Source organism: Ruditapes philippinarum, unplaced genomic scaffold, assembly GCF_026571515.1.
Source record: "Ruditapes philippinarum isolate M1 unplaced genomic scaffold, ASM2657151v2 ctg5463_1_1_1_1, whole genome shotgun sequence".
NCBI classification, from domain to species: domain Eukaryota; kingdom Metazoa; phylum Mollusca; class Bivalvia; order Venerida; family Veneridae; genus Ruditapes; species Ruditapes philippinarum.
The window spans coordinates 66,085-87,206 of NW_026865040.1; the positions used below are offsets into that span (position 1 = coordinate 66,085).

The window sequence follows — 21,122 nt, forward strand, 5'->3', positions numbered from 1 at the left end:
CGAAAACACGAATACGCAAAAGAACGATGACACAAAACGCGAGAAATATAAGTCGATAATTACTTCGTTTTCGTCTTTGTTCCATCTTGTTTTGACTTCGTCTCTTCGTGTTTTCGCGGTTTCGTTCTTTCACCTTCTTTTCGTATTTTTCAGATTCCGTTACTAATGGGAAGAGCAGCAGATTTGCTTAAAATTGGACAAGGCTATGCTAACAATGACATACTTTTAAAAAAATAAAACTGTTAAAAAGTGATTCTTGTTTACTGTTAAAATTTGAGTATACTAGTAAAGGGCTTGTGTGTATATCGATCAAATCATTATACACTTGCCTACTATTTCACCTGAAATTATTGACTGGGGTATTTCGTAGAAATACATGTATATACATGTATGTCATACAAGAACAAAAATACAAAGACGTGTAAAATGTAAACCCAGATTTGTTTATCTGTTTAATATATATCTTTGAAATAGTATTTCAAATTTAAATAATATTATATCCCAAAAACACGGGCACTTAAGTTGTGGGAAATGATGTGTCATCTTTTTGTTGTGTAAAAAAGGTGATTCTGTAACACTGGCATGCGTATAAGTAAATGCCTTACTATAGGTAGACTTTCTAGAAAAAGAATACAAACAGTAAGTTCACTCGGGTCTGCGACACATATTAATAAAGTTTTAAGCTTTCAACTCACAGTAACTATGTAATTCTGGAAAAAGTACTGCAGCCTTTTAACTATTGTTATTTTATATTTACTCACGAATATGACTGTTTTAATAACGATTTTGTTCCGGTGTCATATTCCAAGCTTTAGGCATTTAATATGTTTGTCACCTCGGTAATGTTTCTCTGAAGATCACTAATTGAGTATTTAAGTAGATTGAATATGGTGTGTTTTGATGTAAATTTGAAGTATTCGTATTGCGATAAAAGCAGAGCAAAACTGTTTTGGAATAATTGAAACAATTGTAACGAACTTTAATGACTGTCAAAGACCCTGGTCATTTTTCTTAAGATGAAGGGACGGCTTATGCACTCACACATTTAATCCACATTCTTTGAAAACCTAAAAATATTAATCCCCGATCAGTATCAATACGAACGAAGTGACCCTTTAGTTTAAAACACAAGACTAGTACTGACTTTGGTAAAATCGTATATTCTTACTGATTTGACGACGACGAAAGGATGAAGCTAGGAACCAATGTCGGATTATCTTCATCTAACTACCGAGTACTTGTGTCAGATGTAAGAAAAAGAAATATTGTTGTGATTTTAGTTGCTCTGATACTCATGGTTTCTGTGTTGAAAGACAGACATTTTTACCACAAGCCCGCATTTCCCCCTAAGCTAAGTACGATTTTAGGCACCGTACCAAGACACAACTCATGTGCTAGTTGTTTGTTTTTCTGGCCTCATTTGATTGTTCTCTAATAAAACTGTTGGCACCGAGCAAATTACGCACAAATTCAAATCAACCCAAAAGTTATGTCAACTTTGAGACAAGATTAAATGAGCATTTTTAATTTAAGATATAAAGTTTCAAAATGTTATGTTTTAAACTATATTTAAGCGTATAAAGCTATATATCTATTGCTTGTAGTTTACAAATTATCGTTTGAATTTTTAACACTGATGCTCCTTAAAATCCTGTATATTTGTACGTTTGGCGCTTGTGGAAACCAAATTGTTCTAAACACTATAAATGTAGAACTGGTGTTGATCTAGGCAATTATCTGGGCATAATACAATTGGTATTACTAATGGTAATGGAAGTATATTTTTCAGTTACCATGTGGTCAAGTGCGGATTTATAATTGGTACATTTTTGTGATCATTTCTAGGCTGAATTATGTCCTGTTGTCATTGATAAATTATTGTCATTAGTAAAAGGACACCTAACACTAAAATGCTGCTTTCTAAATCTATGTCATGTTCTTTTATGTGCAATGAATAGGTTGCAGTAAAGAGAAATATGTTCTTGCTATTGAAACTGTTAGTATACACTTCGCCTACGATATTGCACTTAATAAATGACTTAACGATAAGAAGCTGCACCAAATTCTTTATGTATTTTTATATTAACAAATGCATTGCCTATTCTTTATAGTGCTTTAAAATTAACAAAATGTTCTAACGTTTGACATTAATATCTAGCTCTGCTGTAATAAGCTCTCATATAGGAAAGATACTAGTTCTCATGTTATATATTTAATTTTATAGTTTTCCACAAAGCATGGATTTGTTACGATATAGTCACATTTAATATAACCAGGTCTATAACCTTAGTACAATATTCCGACCTTACTGATTATAAATATAATCCAGGCTTTCTGATTATTCAATACTTTTTAAATCTGAAAATGTACAATCAGCTACTGAACTACGGACGGCAGTCGTATAGCAAATCTATCGCCCACTGCCCCTAGCACAGATCAAATAGAATCGAACATTAAAGTCTTAAAATGATGTAATTTTTGACACGTATATTTTCAAAAAGCTAAACCTTGGTTTTTAATAATTATGATAAATATTCGAACCCAAAAGTTGTTTCATCGATTAACAGTTTGTGTTGTAAGTCCAATAGCGATAAGAAAGCCAGAGGTGGCTTATTCTATCCACAGTCCAGGCAAAATTATTCTGTGAACAATGATAGCCAACATATTTACTTTAGAGTCATTTGTTTTTCAACGTCGGTTACTTGCGAATTTTGTATTCACTTGTTACTTATCCAGGAATGTCGGTTTGATAGGACAACACAAGCAAACAGGATTATCTTTATATCTTACAATTAACAATGGTAATATTTCATTTTAGATTTCATGCTTATTGCCCTTTGACACCTCTAATTTTCTATGATTACATTAACTTAAGGTTTAATTTTATACCCATCGATTTAATATATTATATTACTTATGTTTATTGATAATATTCCCAACCTTATTTAAGATCATACACAACCTCGTAACAATCCTAGCAAAGAAAGCAAACGGTCCAAAGGGTGATGTTATATTATTGCATTTCTTACATGTTTAACAGATTTTTTTGCAATGGCCATGACAATATGGACAAATAAGCACTCTATGAAAAACTGGGATATACAAGTGATTTTTAGATTTACGATATAAATCAAGTGGTTTATTTCTGCATCTTTATCCTTTTTGTCATTATCTGTATTATCTCTCGAACTGAAACAATATAATTCGTCTGTATATCTGTCAACACTTTCATTCCACAGACAACATTAGTTCCACTAGACTCTAGGCACCATAAACGAAATAATCTGTGTAATATGTCTGCAAATGTCTAAGCTAAAACAAAGTTTGACATGTGGTAATCTGAATGTATAACCTAAAGCAATCTCTACTATAATAATTTATCATACATCGATAGATATGCATTTTTGTAGCAAGATAAAATAATTATATATTCTAAGCTTCAAAGACAGCTAGTTCATTAGATGCATTTAACTTAGATTTTTAGAGAATCAAAGTATTAAATACCGTCACAATCTGTGAAATCACTAACAATCTAATGTTTTTAAAAGCAACTTACTAATTAAACTGTAACTGAATATATGTATAAATACAATGTAAATCTAAAAATTCTAAAGATAATTGTTATGTCTTGCAAACTATACGTCAGAATCTGAGAAATAATAGCATAAAGCAAAGCGACATTCAATATCTGCGCATCTACCAATGTTTATTAATTGGTCGTGGTCAAACGGTTCATGTCCAAAAGGTATCGGGAACAGGATGGCAAACATCATATGGTGATCAGAAGTCGCGGTAAAAACTGTCTAGGGACCAAACATTATTGTTAATTACAACAAAACAATGGAGCCTTTATGCAACTAAATTGCAACGACTATACTCAAAACACAAACTTCTGATACATTATGATACATAAATGTAACTAATGACAGTCTGTCTCGCCTTGGATAATCGTTCTAAAAAAGAAGTGTGTTGAAGAAGTACCTCCTAACTTAAGAGGTATTCCCTTGTACTGTACTGCAGATCAATAATCAGTACAAACTACACTTTCCAGTCTTAAGAAAACCGACAATGAAAAAAAATGAATAATGTTCTCTCTAAAGTAGGAAAGCTTCTACATTCACTTCATTGTGCATTGTTTTTTCATATGTTTGATTCAATTACAGACTTTATTTATATGTATCTAAAGCTTAACAGCTTTAATTAGACATTTTCTTCATGTCATCAAGAAACATGTACTTCACATGGATCCATATCATAAAAAGTAACAAATTGTGCAAATACATGTTTAATGTCTACATACATGTATTTTATTTCTTATTGCATTATTAGCATCTATTATATATAACTAGTCTGTATTTACGATTAGAAGCGTAAATAATTAGTTTAAACATCATCAAATAAGTATTTGAAAAAAAATTCCGCACATCTGAGTTCATTTTATACATTTTAATACAGATAAGAGTTAAAAATTAATTTTAACATGGACAAATATTAGCATATACAGTTTTGAAATAAAAATTTGTATATGTCAACATCACTTCATCGCAGCCAGTCTGTTCTGTTATATTTTTCTTGTTTAATGTTTGATCAAAAGCCGCTGTTTACATAATAAGCTTGTTCTCTAGTAGTTTTATCTGCAAGAATATTAAAATAAGGAACTATCCTTTGATAGTAACACATCTTGTTTGTAAATATGTGTAGAAAGAGCTTGTTACAGCTTCTTCAAACTGAAACCAGTACAAGTATTTAGTTAAAACATCTTTAAGGGAAGACCCGTTGCTGATGTTGAGTGAATTTGTGGGTCAACCCTTTTGTCAACTTTGTTATACTAAATAATGGTATTGTAACTGTGTTTACATGTACGTATAAGTTTCTTGTTTTGGAAATGAAATAAATTTTAAATCAAAACAAATAAATAGCTGAAATTGTATATAATTGAATAAAATCATCAATTGCATAAAATTATCATGTCGGAACTTACACCTGTTAATTAAACTCCTTTTGTTACAATTATTTTATACTGTAATATATTGAGATCTCAAAACAGTTACATATTTCTTGTGAAAATTAGGGGGAAAAACATTAAAAATAATATGATCTAATAAATTAATTATTGTTTAGATATTCATGTTGATAATCAACTTGATAATTTGTACCTTTTCCAAGTCTCAGCACCTCATACTTTGTCTTATCATCATTCTCATCTTGGTCATGCTGTAATGTTGTGTATACTTGCTGATTTCTAGAGACAGGAAAACAAATATTCCCTTTGGAAAATTATCTGCACATGTATTGTGACCGCATTTAAAGTAGTGTCGTTTAGCAGAAATGATTTTGTAAAAAATTACATAATAACATGTGCTTGTTCTATATGTTAAATACATACTTTCAATATCACTTATATGTCTAAAGATACAAATTTGCAGTATAATCTAATTGGACGGATACCAAGCTTTGAATAACGAATTAGTCATACATATTTTAGTTTGTTTTGTTTTAAAAATTCTGAAAACAACATACATTGGACGAAATATTGTATATCATAAATATGCATTTAATTTATAAAAATATGATGAATATAAAGAACAAAACTATTATTATGCCCAAAACTCAGACAAATATTATATACAATTCCACGTAGATATTATAAATAACTGCAAATATGAGAAAATGCATTTTAATATAATTTAAAATATGACGTCAAACGACGTATACAAATGTTGGCTTTGACGTTAAAAAAGTACCCATAAAATGTTGAATATTCTAATAATAAAGAATAGGTACCGATAAGCATATTTTTAAAGATTTATATAATACCCAGAGCTAGGGAATTGAATATCTTTGAAAATTCATTATGCCAATGAAAAAAAACTAGAATAAATGACGTTAAAGGTTGTTTTCTTATGCATACAGGTGAACGAATGGTATCATATACCATATATTGGTTTATTTTACCTTATTTGGGCTTGTGTATCCTCTTCTGAATTGGTTTTTTCCCTATATACATAAAATTCAAAATTTCAAAATTTGACTCCTTTCTCAAGAATCTGAAACTTGCTGTGTCAACATTTTAAACGTTATGTCCACTATGTATATGTATTTCAACTGATCTGCTATAAGGTTATTAAGTCTTAGTCCACAATACAATATTACAATGTATCTAAAAAATAAATTTTAAAAAATCATCAAAATCTAAACGAGCTGCTTGAAATAACAATGAGTCGAAATGTTGTATTTTGTTAAAAGGTAAATCATACAAGTATTAAATTGAATACATTTGAAAACATGTATTACTTTTAGACTTTCTCAGCCTTCTTCTGACTGTTGTTATTACCACAAACGCCAGAAGTATGACACACAAGGCCCAACCGCTGATAGCAAGCCAAAGTAAAGATTTGTCAACCGGTTTTGTTTCTAAAAGAAATATTTAAGTGGTGGTTTATAAACGGATAAGTAAGATAACATAATAGTCAATTATAAACGGATAAGTAAGACAACATAATAGTCAATTAAAAATGAATGAAAACCATGAATAAAATATGACAGTTTGTTAATTTCAGGAATGTTTTCGGTTTTGTGTTTGGTAAGATTCTTTTATTTAAGAGGTCATATCTCTGTAAAGGTCTATCCACACGCTTCATTCATCCTTCAGTAGTGTTGACAAAGAACTATACAATATTTCCTTTTTATTCTTTTAGTTTATATTTTTACGCCGAATTAAACGCATTTTTGTCTCGGCTGTCGAACCACCTTAAGGGCTTTCATAATTACAATTAAATCTACAACCTAATGTTGTCAAACACAAGTTTCATGTATACAGACTTGACTACACGACATTCGTGTCCGTGGCAGACAGGTTATCAAAATATAATGCTGTGTATTTGAAAAGGCGAATAAGTATACAATAGTTCAACTTACTTGGCTTTTAAGAGACATAATAATAATAATAATAATAATAATAATAATAATAATAATAATATCTTTATTTAAAGAAGGTTACACATTAAGAATATATAATAACAATCATATATATCTTATTTCCAATGTGGCCTCTTCTGAAATAGAAAACAACAACAACAACAACAACAACAGGACATGCATAGGTAGAAAAAATGAATGTATAATATGTATTTTTTACTCACATACTTTCGACAGACACTCAACAATTTGTTTAAACATATACGTATATTGCATCATTCGTTCGTTCGTTCATTCATTCGTTCATATATTTATTCATTCATTCATTTACTCACTCATTCCTTCATATGAACATCAAGAAATGCTTTGTATTTTTCTTTAAAACATTTAAGGTTATTAACATTACGAATATTTAAAGGTATATTGTTCCAAATGTTCATGCCATAATAAGAAAATGTGTCTTTACTATAATTTGTTTTAGGTCTTGTCCATAATACAATATCTTTTCGTGACCTAGATCTTAAGTTATATATTTTGTTGTCGGATAAAGTCATCAGTTCTGTCATATAAGTCGGTGCCATGTTATTTAAAGTTTTAAAAACAAGCACCGCCGTGTGGTATTTACATCTGTCAAGGAACGGTAACCAATTAAGAGTTTCGAATAAATTTATTGACGGAGATCTTTGAGGTTGCTGTAAAATGATTTTAGCAATTCGTTTTTGTAACTTACAAACATTATTTATGTAGTTTGTGTTTCCTTTACCCCATATAATACAACAATAGTCCATAATGGGCAATATATATGCATTTTAAAACAATAATTTCATATCAAAGTGCAAAAAAAAATCGATATTTTTTTCAATAAGGCAATTTTTCCGTTAAGTTTTTTACAAACATTGTCAATTTGCAAGTGCCATTTTAAGTTGTTATCTATGCAAATACCCAAGACTTTTTGATCAGTTACATTTTCAAGAGCTATTTCATTTATCTTAAGAATTGATTTTCTCATAATATTTACTTTTTGTCTTGTTCCTATTACCATACATTTTGATTTATCTGGATTTAAGGCCATATTATTTATTTTGCACCATTTGTCAATGTTATTTAAATGATCTTGAAGTTTTATATCTACTTTTGATACATTTTCTCCGGACTCATAAAGAGTAGAATCGTCTGCGTATAAATCAATTTTTATATCATTACCAATGAAAGCTATGTCATTTATGTATATTAGAAATAATAAAGGTCCTAATATTGAGCCTTGTGGAACACCGGAAATTATTTTCATTGTCTGAGATTGAAGATTACCTATCTTAACCAGTTGTATTCTGTTAGAAAGATATGACTTAAAAAACTTAACGGCATTTTCAGAAAAATGATAAAGTTTAAGTTTATGCAAAAGTATTTCATGGTCAACCAAATCAAAGGCTTTCTTTAAGTCTAAGAATACAGTCCCGATAATTTTTCCACTGTCAACATCTTTTAACCAAGTATCTATTAAACTAATGAGTGCAGTATTACATGAATGATTTTTACGAAATCCTGATTGTTTATATATCGCCCACTGCAGTTGTTTCCACAATTAAACATTAAAACGTAAATGTTTACCTGTTTCGCATTGCTGTCATCCAAATCCAGAAATACATCCCTCTGTGCAGCTGCCATCAACTTTATTGCATTTTTGGTTTAAACATGTTGCACTGCAGTTGTTTCCACAATTGTTACCGTAACTTCCTTCTTTACAACCTATGAGACAATAACCATTTTGTTTGTTGCATGTATTATCATTGCAGTGTTTTTACAGCTAATCATTTCATATAATGGAAAATTTACTATTTATTTTACCTGTTTCGCATTGCTGTCTTTCAAATCCAGAGATACATCCCTCTGTGCAGCTGCCATCAACTTTATTGCATTTTTGGTTTAAACATGTTGCACTGCAGTTGTTTCCACAATTGTTACCGTAACTTCCTTCTTTACAACCTATGAGACAATAACCATTTTGTTTGTTACATGTATTATCATTGCAGTTTTTTTACAGCTAATCATTTCATATAATGGAAAATTTACTATTTATTTTACCTCTTTCGCATTGCTGTCCTTCAAATCCAGAGATACATCCGTCTGTGCAGCAGCCATTAACTCTATTGCATTTTTGGTTTAAACATGTTGCACTACAGATATTTCCACAATTGTTACCGAAACTTCCTTCTTTACAACCTATGCGATAGTAATCATTTTGTTTGTTACATGTATTATCATTGCAGTTATTACAGATAATCATTTTACATTTTACAGCGTTTATAAGAACAATATAAGGGTCTTCGTTGCCAAATGGTTATAGTCGCTGACTTCAAAACACCAGCCCCAAATGCTAAGGGTCTGAATCCGCCAGGTCTTTAAGCTTTCCAGCTAACTTACGGGTCATACGTGGGTCTACTCAGATGCCCACTAGTGCATGAAGTAAACGGATTGGCAGCTTAGCTTTCCTCTCCCACTAAAGCTGGAATGTCGCTATATGACCTTTACCAAATATCGATGTAACTTAAAGTAAACCCAAAAACAGTACAACCTTTATCACAATATCCATCCTCTCTTTTGCAAGTGCCAGCATTGCAGTTTTTGTTACACGGCGTATCACATCGCCCACCATAGACTCTGTTACTCGTGCATCCATCTTTACAATTTCCAGTGTAATGCTCACATGTGCCGTTGACACAGGTACTAAAACATGGTTCGGTACACTCATTAGTCCAGAACCGTTCGCCTTCACATCCTAATAGACATGTTCCATCATAAGCGTTGCAAACTCTTTCTGATGGATTAGATGGTTTGATACAGTTTGAATTACATACAGTCTGACATTTTTCTCCCCAATTGGTAGTAGTACACCCCTTTACACATTGACAGGATTGATTACATTGTTGAAGTAAACAACCATCTTGACATGGTATTTTACAAGTTGATCCACAATAGCTTGAAGGTTGACATTCAAAACACATTCCTTTAAGAAAAAAATGTTTGTAATCATAAACAAATCTTATTTATTATAATAAGAATAATGATGTTAAATAGTAAAACGCAATCCAATATGACTTATTAGTAGTATTAGTATCATATATATAATCATTTCAATAATAAAAACCCATTTTTCTTAAGCTTTCGACAGTCCATCTTCTTCAAAACAAAATGACGTTGATGAAATCATAATAAAATATAATAAAGTTATTTTTAAATTTAACGTATTCAAACTTTTTACAGAGTTGTTACTCCATCGTAAAAATAACATTACAAGACAATGTGGGTCTTAGCCTTTGACTGGCAGTTTATATTTTACAGTACGTTACATCAAAGTAGTTTACCAAAACATTTCAAACGTAATAAATAACTTCATGTGTTTAAGAAGTAAATATTGATTAAAAGTGATTTTTCTTACATTATACATGACTGTACATAAAGGAGAAGAAACTTTGATCACAAACTTTTTTCAATGTGATTTATAGAAAGCATAATGTTTATTGTTGTGTGCTGTTAATAAATGCTAAGACATATCAAGAACATGTGTTAGAAAACAAAACAAAATTAACAACTTTTTATAACAAAGAAATTTTTCAAATAATTTACCAGTTTCCCTGTGACACTCATCATTACACGTAGAACTGCAGCGAACTCCACACATGAAACCATACCGTCCTGTTTTACACCCATGATTACAATAGCCATCATCTTGTCTACATTGCGGCTCACCACTTATATATGAAGGAACACACCAAAGTTACATGATAGACATCTCCCCGCTGACAGATAAAAGTTCCTTACACATCTATTGCATTCAATTCCGCTACAACATACAACATTACTTTTAATTTCAATTAGTAATCTAAGTCATGAGGTTCCTCGGCAACTTAAACCTATGCTTGATAAATCAGTCAAGCATGTATTGGGTATATGTATGAAAGTGTATGTTGATAGATTTTACCATTTTATTTGATGTAATAGAATGCTATGATAAAATTTCTATAAGACAAAAAACTTACATGTCACCCTTTCTTTCACTACATTGTTCACAGTGTTGGTCTACATTAGAACACCTTCTTGTGCAGTTTGAACCATAAAATCCATCTTTATATCCAAATAAACACTGCTCTGTAGTTTCATTACATATATCCATACCGCTTTCACCTGTTAAACAATTCTCTGGACATAGAATCGAGCAGTTTAATCCTGCAAAGCCTTCTTTGCAGCCAAGTAAACATTCCCCAGATATATGGTCACATGGCCCAGTTTCATTATCTTGTGGGTGTAAACATGAATCTGGACATCTATATGTGCAATTTGGTCCAGCGAACCCAACGTTACAGCCATATAAACATTCACCAGTAGTTATGTTACACGTCTCTGTTGTATTATCGGGACCACGTACACATGAAGTGTTGCACGTAATATTTTCGCCTCTCGTTATCACTGAATCTTTAAAGTATTCAAAATACAAGTGCGTATTTATCATAAACATTTATGTATATATTTCACTTGATATGAATTGGGATCGATAAATCAAAACAATTTTAACTAGATGTGAATTAGTACAAACGAATCAAAACAAGTTTAACTATATGTGAATTTGTGCAAATGAATCAAAATAACTTAAGCTGAAATGATCCCAGTTATCATTTTTCATTAACACAATGTATATTTTGAGTGCTTCTTTTACACACATGTTTCACAAACGGCACGAGTTTTTTTTGTCACAATTATTATAACGAAATACTATAAAATAGTGTAAAAGACTCCCATAGCCAGTTTGAAAATACAAAAAAATGTGTTTATTTAAAGCTGCATGCCTCCAGATGAGCCAAAATATTATAAGACAAATTAAGCTGAGAAGAATATACTTAAACATTAAGAAAAGTAAAACGAGTCATGTAATAATTGACATGTTAAATGCGTTGAATGAATGATTTTGCAGTCTTCGTCACCGTATTTATATTGCATGACTAACGCAGCAAGGAACATGTTTACATATTCTGACCAATTTCTGGTATTTTTCGTGGATTTTAAGTGCCGTTTGCAATAACTGTCTTTGTGAACTTGAAAAGATTTACCTTTTAATAAACAGTTCATGAAAATTAGCAGGAATCTGATGACATGCCGCTTTAAAGAAATCTTCATTCTAGTCATGAAATAAAATAGCCTTTAATCTAATCTTTTAATTATCTATTAACAACTTTATCATAATAGTATTTATACATATATGTACATGTATTATGTAGTTCTACTTACGTCCTAAAAGAACAACTAAAAGTCCTAGTGAATCAATCATTGTTGATGATGTTTTGTTCTGTTCTGTTCATCAATCGTCCAAGCCGCACACTATTTTTTTAAAAAAACTCTTATGTCGAGATATATATAATAAAATACCTAAACATTTTAGTACAACAATACCTAGCCTGATGAATAATGCATTGTTTAAAACATTTGTAATAAAACCAGGAAGTTTGAAAGGTGTGCAAATACATGTTTAATTTTTTGAAGAAGTTAGTATTTCAAAAGAAATATTTTCCTTCTTAAAAGAAACGGTGTAATTATAAAGATGTACCCGCAAAACTATTTTTTATGATTTTTGTGATAATTGTTTTTAACATTTTCTTAATAATAAGTAAACACTTGCGCGTAAAAGACATAATCCTTTATTCGCGAATCAACAAACAACTCTTCTAACATATTAAACTAGTTCAATCAAAACCATGATCATTAAAGATATATAAACAACTTGTTTGAAATATAAAATATTTTGACCGTCCAAATCTTTCCAAATGCTTTTACCGAGTTTGAACCCCGGACATGCTACATCCTAAGCGAGAAATCATTTTGTACCACAGGCTGCAAATACAGTTATATGGAAAAAGTAATTAGAAAAAAAATGATTCTTAACTGAAGTCCTAAGTTTTATTAAGAAAATCAGGGTTGCCTGTTTCGAGACTCCAGGACCTTAGACTTAGACTTAGATGACATCAAGTTCAGTCTGAGTTTTTACCAGATGCTCCAAAAATGTTAAATAGCCGCAATGTTGACCCTTAATCAAATTTTTGACGTTGTTTTGACCAGCTTGGTGATCTTATTACTCAGAAGGGTTACATTCAAAACTATTAAAAGTTTACAGTATAGTTAATATTTTTTTTTTATTTTCCGTATCCTTATGCACATTATTATAGACTTTTCCTAAAAAAATCAGTTTAATACACTTTTCCCTCCAAAATAATGGTTATTAGTTGTGACGCATACTTTATTTTCTCAGTTTGAAAGAGACAAAGAGACAATGTTATAACTTAATTGCAATAACTTGAAGAAATTTGACAGCCCTCTCTTTCAATTAAATAGTAGGCAATCGCCCAGCTCTTCCCCCCACACCCCTCCCGACTTCCAATCAAAGTATAACATAACTTTCATTCGGCATTAAAATTGTAACAACAAAATCGATTTTACATTAAACAGAGCAAATGTGAGACACGTGATTTCTTAACCTAGAAATATATACATAGCTAACTATCTTGATTGATAGCATGTATATTTATAATATGTAGATAACAAAATCATTGTGTATAAATGTATTGGCGGTTCGAGAACTCTGGAAGTAGTGTGGATAGACTATTTTGTGTGAGTTGTTTCCCTTCCCTTGCAAAAAAAAATATTATCCCGTTTTTATGTGCAGTTTAATACCAGTATACATACATGCTGCGATTGTAGAGACCTGATAATGTTATATAACGAACTAGTATCCTTTATTATTGAATAGTATTAAAGGGTATAAATCTATATCCTATGAAATATTTTTATAAAATTTATCAACAGTAAAATTACTTTTATAAAATATATCAACAGTAAAATTATTTTTATAAAATTTATCAACAGTAAAATTATATTTGTTCCATTATTATATGGCTGATTCCCGAACAAGTTGTAACATAAAATGTCCCCGATATTAAATACACATGAATTAGGTACGTAAACAGAATAAAATGTTGCTGAACAAAATATCATTTTTGGCAATTTAAGTAGGGTTGTATCCGTATAGCAATGACTTTGTGCATGCGCCATTCGCTTTAGGCAATTTATTTCCACTATTATTTCATACAAACATTTTGGAAGTATTCTCTTTTAAAATCCAAACAATAATATTTGCATAAGATTTATTGCTTTATACACTTTAAAGAGACTCCGTTGAGGATTTTTGACATGACGGGACTGGAAATAATTTTTCGAGATAAATGTTACATCTGATATAAATCTAGTCCAGTGGCTAGATCATTCGCTCACTCGGTTTTTTCTTCCTTTTTCAGAAAAGTACTTATTGTGAAAAATTACCCGAAATTAAAGAAGTGTTGCAACATTATCAGCCAAATTGGGCTAGGAATAACAGACAAAATACGATATTCAATTTATTTCTGAGAAAATTTCTCGATTATCTTCACACATCTTTCAGTTTAAAGTGCCCAAGCTGATCACCATTTTTGGACCTCAGTGGAGATCCTTTAAGGATGTCCCAATGATTTAAATAAAGAAGGATAATACCACCGTAGGGAACGTGTTACAGTATCGCGTTTTTCGGTTACAGTATAGAATTTTCAAGATGGAGGATTATTTATGGAAAGAGATGTAGGTGATTTTTATTCAGGTCCATACTACTAGTAGTTCAGTTTCTAAAAGATGTTTTTGTGCTTTGCTTGTAAGGAACAGAATCCGGTATCTAGTCATATATTTCTTCAGACCCTGCACCGCAGATTTATCTCTATATTGTCTCATAAATGTGCAGATTTGAAGGTTGAAAAATTTGAATCGAGAGACCAACGCATTTTTCTCCAATTCCGACATTATTTAACCATGCCTAGATAAAGTAAATCTACAAAACGTTAGTCCTTTGTGTTTAGAAACGTAATAAAAGTAAATGACCAGTTGAACCTATTGTCCTATTGGTAAAATGCGTTTGAAAAAAATAAACAATGTTACAGTATAGAGCGAGGTTAATTTTGAAGGGTTACAGCATAGACCTAGCGACTTTGATCCAATTTTGTTACAGTTTATACCCAGATTTCAGTTACAGTTTAGATACTTGCCAAATTTCAAACAAAGTTCGTGTATCCATTATTTTTATGAAATAACTCTTGAAAGGTTGTATTACTTTTTTCTTCAGCAGAAAAGTTATAGTTTGCTATTTTTCTTACTTTAAGTTTCAGATTGAGACTTTTTGCAGAATAAGTAATGTCCTAAGTAAGGAATGCTTTCACGACAACAACAGTAACTTTTATCGAATTGTATTGAGAGAAGAAAGATTATTGCTTGATTTCATTACACATTATAATAATGCCTATTAGTAATAAAATAGAGAAAAAAGAATCCTTAACAGAAGTCCAACACGGAAAACATGAAAATGTTGCAGGATCACTTTGATTAATCCTGTTCATGGACGGTAGTAGTAACTGCAAGCTACCGTCAACGCCTCCTAGCACCGGCTTCAGCAGAATTCACATTAAACATGAACTGGTACACTTTAGATTTTTTAACGTCTGTGGATGTGTTCATATGGCGGTCATGGATCATATAACCTTCAATGTGACACGTTATTGCCATTCAATGAAAAGCGGCATATTACCCCCCCCCCCCCCCCCCCCAACCCGGTAATATGCCCTAAACGAGAATAAATGAGTGAAACTAAATAAAATGAAATTTTGAGAGGGGATCGGAGGTTATGAAGCCTGCATACCATAGACAAGCTGTCAAAAGACACAATTAACAAGCAGGCAATAACCTAAGAATGATTAAACAGTATTTAAGTGAGCAAAATTTCAACCTTACATTTTTTATAATTTTGAATTTCCATCTACCATAATGTAATTTGTAAGTATTTAAAAGGGTTTGTTACGTTTGGCTTTCTTGGATTTTAAGTTTCCACGACACTGAGGTCATGTGAAAACAATTAGCTTTAGTGTAAAAGAAGACCCCAGATACCCTTTGTGAAACATTTCAGACACGAGCGGGCACCTGACTAGAACCACCGACCTGCCATAAATTAGCTTGATAGATTCCTCACATACAAAGAATCCAAAGTCATGATTGGATTTCAACTACAGCAGTAAATGAAAGATAATTTGAAGTCGACGGCCTTATCCCGACTCTGCCACTTTTATGTACCTCCATCAGCCTCACTAGAGAAGATAATGTAATTGTCTGACCTTAATTTATACTCTATAACTTTCAATACTTTTTTTTTCAGAAACATGAAAACTGCTATACAGAATGTCTGAAATAAGAAAAAACGAGTTTTAATTTAAAAATGACAAAATAATCGTAAATTCAACAAAGAAGCATTCGAAATGACGCCATGATCATGATTTGAATGCTTTTGGTTCGAGACAAGAAGGGTCTTTAAACATTGCCTTTTTTCAAAATCTATGTTTTGGGTTTTCGTATCCCCGATTGCAACCGAAACCATTTGAACAACTAATTGGTAGAAAGTCATGTAAATTTCATCACATTTAGTCAAGTAGTTACTGCATGAGCGGATGAGATTGAACACACATGTGTATGACAGACGGACGAATAGCCATCGGGCCAATAAGCTCACAGCGATTTAAAAGTCTATGTAACATTCATATACATTTTACCTAGTATATATAGAAAATATTAAAGTCTAAGCTGTAACCGAAATCTGAGTATAAACTGTAACAAAATCGGATAAAAATCGCTAGGTCTATGCTGTAACCTTGCACAAATCACCTCGCTCTATACTGTAACATTGTTTATTTTTTCAAACGCATTTAACGAACAGGAAAATAGGTTCAACTGGTCATTTACTTTTATAAACGTTTCCTAACATAAAGGACTAACGTTTTGCAGATTTACTTTTTCTAGGCATGCATAAATAATGTCGAAATTGGAGAAAAATGCGTTGGTCTCTCGATTCAAATTTTCAAACTGTCAAATCTGCATATTTATGAGACAATATAACGATAAATCTGCGGTGCAGAGTCTGAAGAAATATATGACTAGATACCGGATTCTGTTCCTTACAAGCAAAGCACAAAAACATCTTTTAGAAACTAAACTACTTGTAGTATGGACCGGAATAAAAATCACCTACCTGTCCTCCCAACAAATAATCCTCCATCTTTAAAATTCTATACTGTAACCGAAAAACGCGATACTGTAACACGTTCCCTACGGTGAATACCACCCTTTGTTCACAAGAACTTTGATTACCATTGTCTAGAAAGGCTGGATGCGGCTCCCATTTGTTTTGATAGTAAACTATCTGCTACAGAGGATAAATTTGTATTTTTGAAATGTTGATTTGACCAAAAACAAAACTGGCAGATTTATTTAGATAAAGAAGAAAAAAGATAGCCAGGTCCCTTCACTTTTTTTGTACACCAAAATGATTTTTTGTTTACTTTAACAAATCTCCTTTTACTTTATTTTCAATTCATTGTTTCATTCATTCATTCATTTATTCATCTTTTATCCACTCATTAAAAAATCCTGTAATACAATTTATTATGGTTTTATATCATAAATAAGATGTTCAAATCAAAAGTTATCCAAAAAGCTTTTTTGTAAAGTTTACCGAATTTTCAATGCCCTGTAAAAAAAGGAGTTATTAAAAAAAATTTTTTTCGGGGTTAAATTAAACAAAATTTTTTAAAAAAATGAAAGCATATTTTTAATGGTCACTTATAATGCGTATAAACATTTGCAGTACATATTTAACATATTCTTCGATGTTTGGAAGTTGTTTTAAAAGAATAATTATAACATATATAAACTTATGCGTTGTTATATCCTTAATTACAAAATGCAGGATTTTTAAGCCGGTGCTAGGGGGTGGGGACAGTAACTTGCACGTTCCATTACTGTCCATGAAGAGGCTCAATCAAACCGAGCCTGCAACATTTTAATTTTTGTCGTATTTGGCTTTCTTTAGGGATTCTGTTTACTCTATTTAAATGTAGGTTATTAATACAGCAGATTTCTTTTTGTCATGTTTTTTAATGCAATTAACAATCATCATAATCAAATTTGATCAGTAGGATATTGCACAAAAAGTTAAGAATATCCCGTAAATGCCAGTTCTTTTAATAATTACTAATAGTATTGGATACGGAATTCCATAAACGACAGCCTACTGCTCATTGCCTACTGCTAACTGGACAGCCTGCTGCTCACTGCCTACTGCTATGCTTATTGGCAGTCTAAGTCTATGTATGGATCAAATAGAAGTATTCCGAATGTCGCACATGTGCGCCCGCCATTTTGTTGAAAAAAAAAAACTGCTTTGAAAACAATGGTAAGTAAATTAAAAAGGATTATTTTATAATTAAGCCTAATAATTTGAAATTTCGAATTCATTGCAATGACTTGTGTAAGTCCCAACATGGCACACTGCATTGATTATGTTATGAAATGGTTCCACATGCCTCTTGCACAGGTGATTGATAAATTGTCAAATATAGGACTCCTTTTAGGGTAAAACAACTTAATAATATTTTATTCACAAAGAATCTTTGTTCAACAATCAACATGGACGTACTTCAGCCCACTATACCTCGGTTGAGAGGCGGAGATCTGGACCATTATGTCAACACTCCCTTATTTTATTTAGAATTTCACAGTCTATTAAACTTTCATTTGACAATGTTATACATTTCTAGAAGAATATCTGTAATATACTGGTGAAATCACTGGTGAAATTAAGGCTAAACATTCTCTCATAATAAAAAATGTGTGAGTTCATTTACGAGGTCATTTTGGTTCAGTTTTCATTGGCTGTTTGTTATAGCTTATGAATGTGTAATTCCTTATTAGATGTTATGTGATGCATTTTTGTTAAGTTGATTGACCCTTTAGTTTATGTTGCAAAGATATGTGCTTTGAAGGTTAATTATAGAATCAATTTTATTCCAGTACAGAGGATGATAAATCTGACAGAAACATTTCAATGGAGGAACAGCCTATACTTTCATTTACTTCACAGACAAGTAACAGAACCAATTCACCTGTATGAAAATATTGAAATTACAATGGAAAAGGAAAAGGACTTCATAAATGTATTGGTTCTTTTAGGCGAGTTTCACTCGGCTTCCTTCTGAAAGCATAAACAATGACAAACTTGGCTCAAATTGTTTCAAAAACGTTCAATATTTTCATAACATAAAGAGTGCAAACATGAAGTGATAAATTACAGTTTGGACCAGCTTATTTTACTTTTATGAAAAGCCATCGTTATTCTCTTGTTTAAATTCAATTGTGCTATTGAAAAACTCTGAGAAATAATAGATTCTTAACTATTTAAATTTACTTAAACATTTCTGATAGACAAAATGATCATGTTAATGTTTCAATATATTTTTTGACTTGTTTGTTTAAAATCCATCTTTTATATAATTTTTATAATTACATGTATCTTGTTAACAAACACACTTAAAAGTGAACTTTAAGGTTGGTTATTTTTCCTATTTCTTTTTGCAATTACCGCAAGTAAAACCAATGAGCAAATCTTCCTTCGTATTTGCCAGAATCATCCAATGAAAGTCATTGCTATTTCTATCAGGGTTTTAAAGGTTTGACAACTAAGACAAACAATTCTAAAACATCATGATAGTGTAGAGCTTCTATGGCAAAATACGAATGAAGCATTTTTAAGTTACCATTCTTACAACGTGTATATCACTTTATATTGCAGAGTATATTTACATTAATATAATTTCATAACAATTATATTATTCATAACAGAACTTTTAATTATAATTCTGCTTTTATATTAATTGCTTTACCCGAAACTTTACAAATATTTTATATAGATTTTGATTTTTACAGGCGTGTCATAATTTTTTATTTTGAATAACGGCGTATACAAGAAAATATTAGCTTACTGGTCTAAACATACTTTTTATGTGGTGTTTTTATCAATAAGTGTATTTTGTTTTCGTTTTAATTGAAAATAAAAAAGTTCTTTAAAATAAAATATCATAATTTTCTTGTAATTTTGTTTATGTTTAGCCCCCAACCCCCGGAAAACATAATTATGACAAAATGAATGAAAAATGGTTATATATATGTTAAACATAAAGCAAAGTTTGTTTAACATGACCAATTTGGAAAAAAAACACAATATTGTCCACATTTAAACAGTGTCTTAGTCTATCAATTTTTAATGCATGGGATCGCGAAAAGTATGCATTAGGAAGATCAAGATTACGTTATATTATTAGTTCCATAAGAAATACATCTGAAGCTCCAATATCTGGCAAGTTATCTGAATATTTTTCTTCAAAACAGCTTTACAAGTTAACCTGAACACTCCTTTCTTAAGACAATGAAATGAAATTAATTGCAGCAATATATTGATTAGTCTGTTTTCTATCCTGTGGTTTTAATGCTTTTATCATAAGTTATAAAAATTAGAATGTAACAGAGGCAATACTGCAAAAACTAAGAAATCACATGCCATTACATTGACTCAAATTTAGGATTCCGCAGTTCATCATATCGTTAAACAAATACTAATATCACATTGTATTATAATGCCCAAGTCACTCAAAGAGCTTTCAATGATTTTATTATGCATCGACTTTCCAATTATAACACAATAATTGACATGTTAGTCATCATGCTTCGATCTGTCGGATAAGTTTTTAACATCTACTAAAGTAACATTTCCTTGAGTCAAATCTAAGGCTTTGTAGAATTAAGGTATACTTGTACGGTCTACAATCACCAGAACAAGTATGAACTCTTTTAGATAGAACTAAACGGTTCCATGTATGATTTGGACCATGAAGTGTGTATACTCTCCCAGTACGTCAGAATAAACTACTGGTAATTCGAGACGTGACTAGTTATTGGGTGGTCACAACGCTGGAAAGCATTGGTGGCTATACAAAAACAAATTGGTTAATAATCTCACAACCTTCACCTTTCTGACATTCTGAGACCCAAACAAATTCAGCGCCTTCTGTGCTTTGATAAATACATGTATAATTGTGTCTGAAAATCTATATATCTATGTTTTGAGCACGCACCATTCATTATCTAGATTACTTTTTAACAAAACATCATAGCATTATTTTCAAAATACGAACATAAAACTGACCGTTGTGATAACATTACAAGGCCTCCGTTTAAAAATATCATTAAGCTTTATAGTTATAGGG

At 31.2% G+C, this 21,122-nt stretch overlaps 1 protein-coding gene across 1 annotated transcript; it reads right to left on the reverse strand.

The window, feature by feature from the left end:
- Positions 1–8,542: 8,542 nt before the first annotated feature.
- LOC132727651 (multiple epidermal growth factor-like domains protein 10) lies at positions 8,543–12,340 on the reverse strand. The gene is made up of 6 exons (XM_060713219.1): positions 12,199–12,340; positions 10,956–11,388; positions 10,543–10,691; positions 9,491–9,922; positions 9,001–9,138; positions 8,543–8,664 (listed from the first exon to the last, which is right to left on the reverse strand). The coding sequence occupies exons 1-6, from the start codon at positions 12,236–12,238 to the stop codon at positions 8,543–8,545; spliced, it is 1,314 nt and encodes a 437-aa protein (XP_060569202.1). The 5' UTR covers positions 12,239–12,340.
- Between the last annotated feature and the right edge of the window lie 8,782 nt (positions 12,341–21,122).

Excerpts from the sequence above, each read along its gene's own strand:
- LOC132727651 (XM_060713219.1), bottom strand. The coding sequence starts at position 12,238 with ATGATTGATTCACTAGGACTTTTAGTTGTTCTTTTAGGAC. Across the intron at positions 11,389-12,198 it reads TTTAGTTGTTCTTTTAGGAC|ATTCAGTGATAACGAGAGGC; the intron begins GTAAGTAGAACT and ends AATACTTTAAAG. Across the intron at positions 9,139-9,490 it reads GGATGGATATTGTGATAAAG|GTTGTAAAGAAGGAAGTTTC; the intron begins GTTGTACTGTTT and ends ACTATCGCATAG.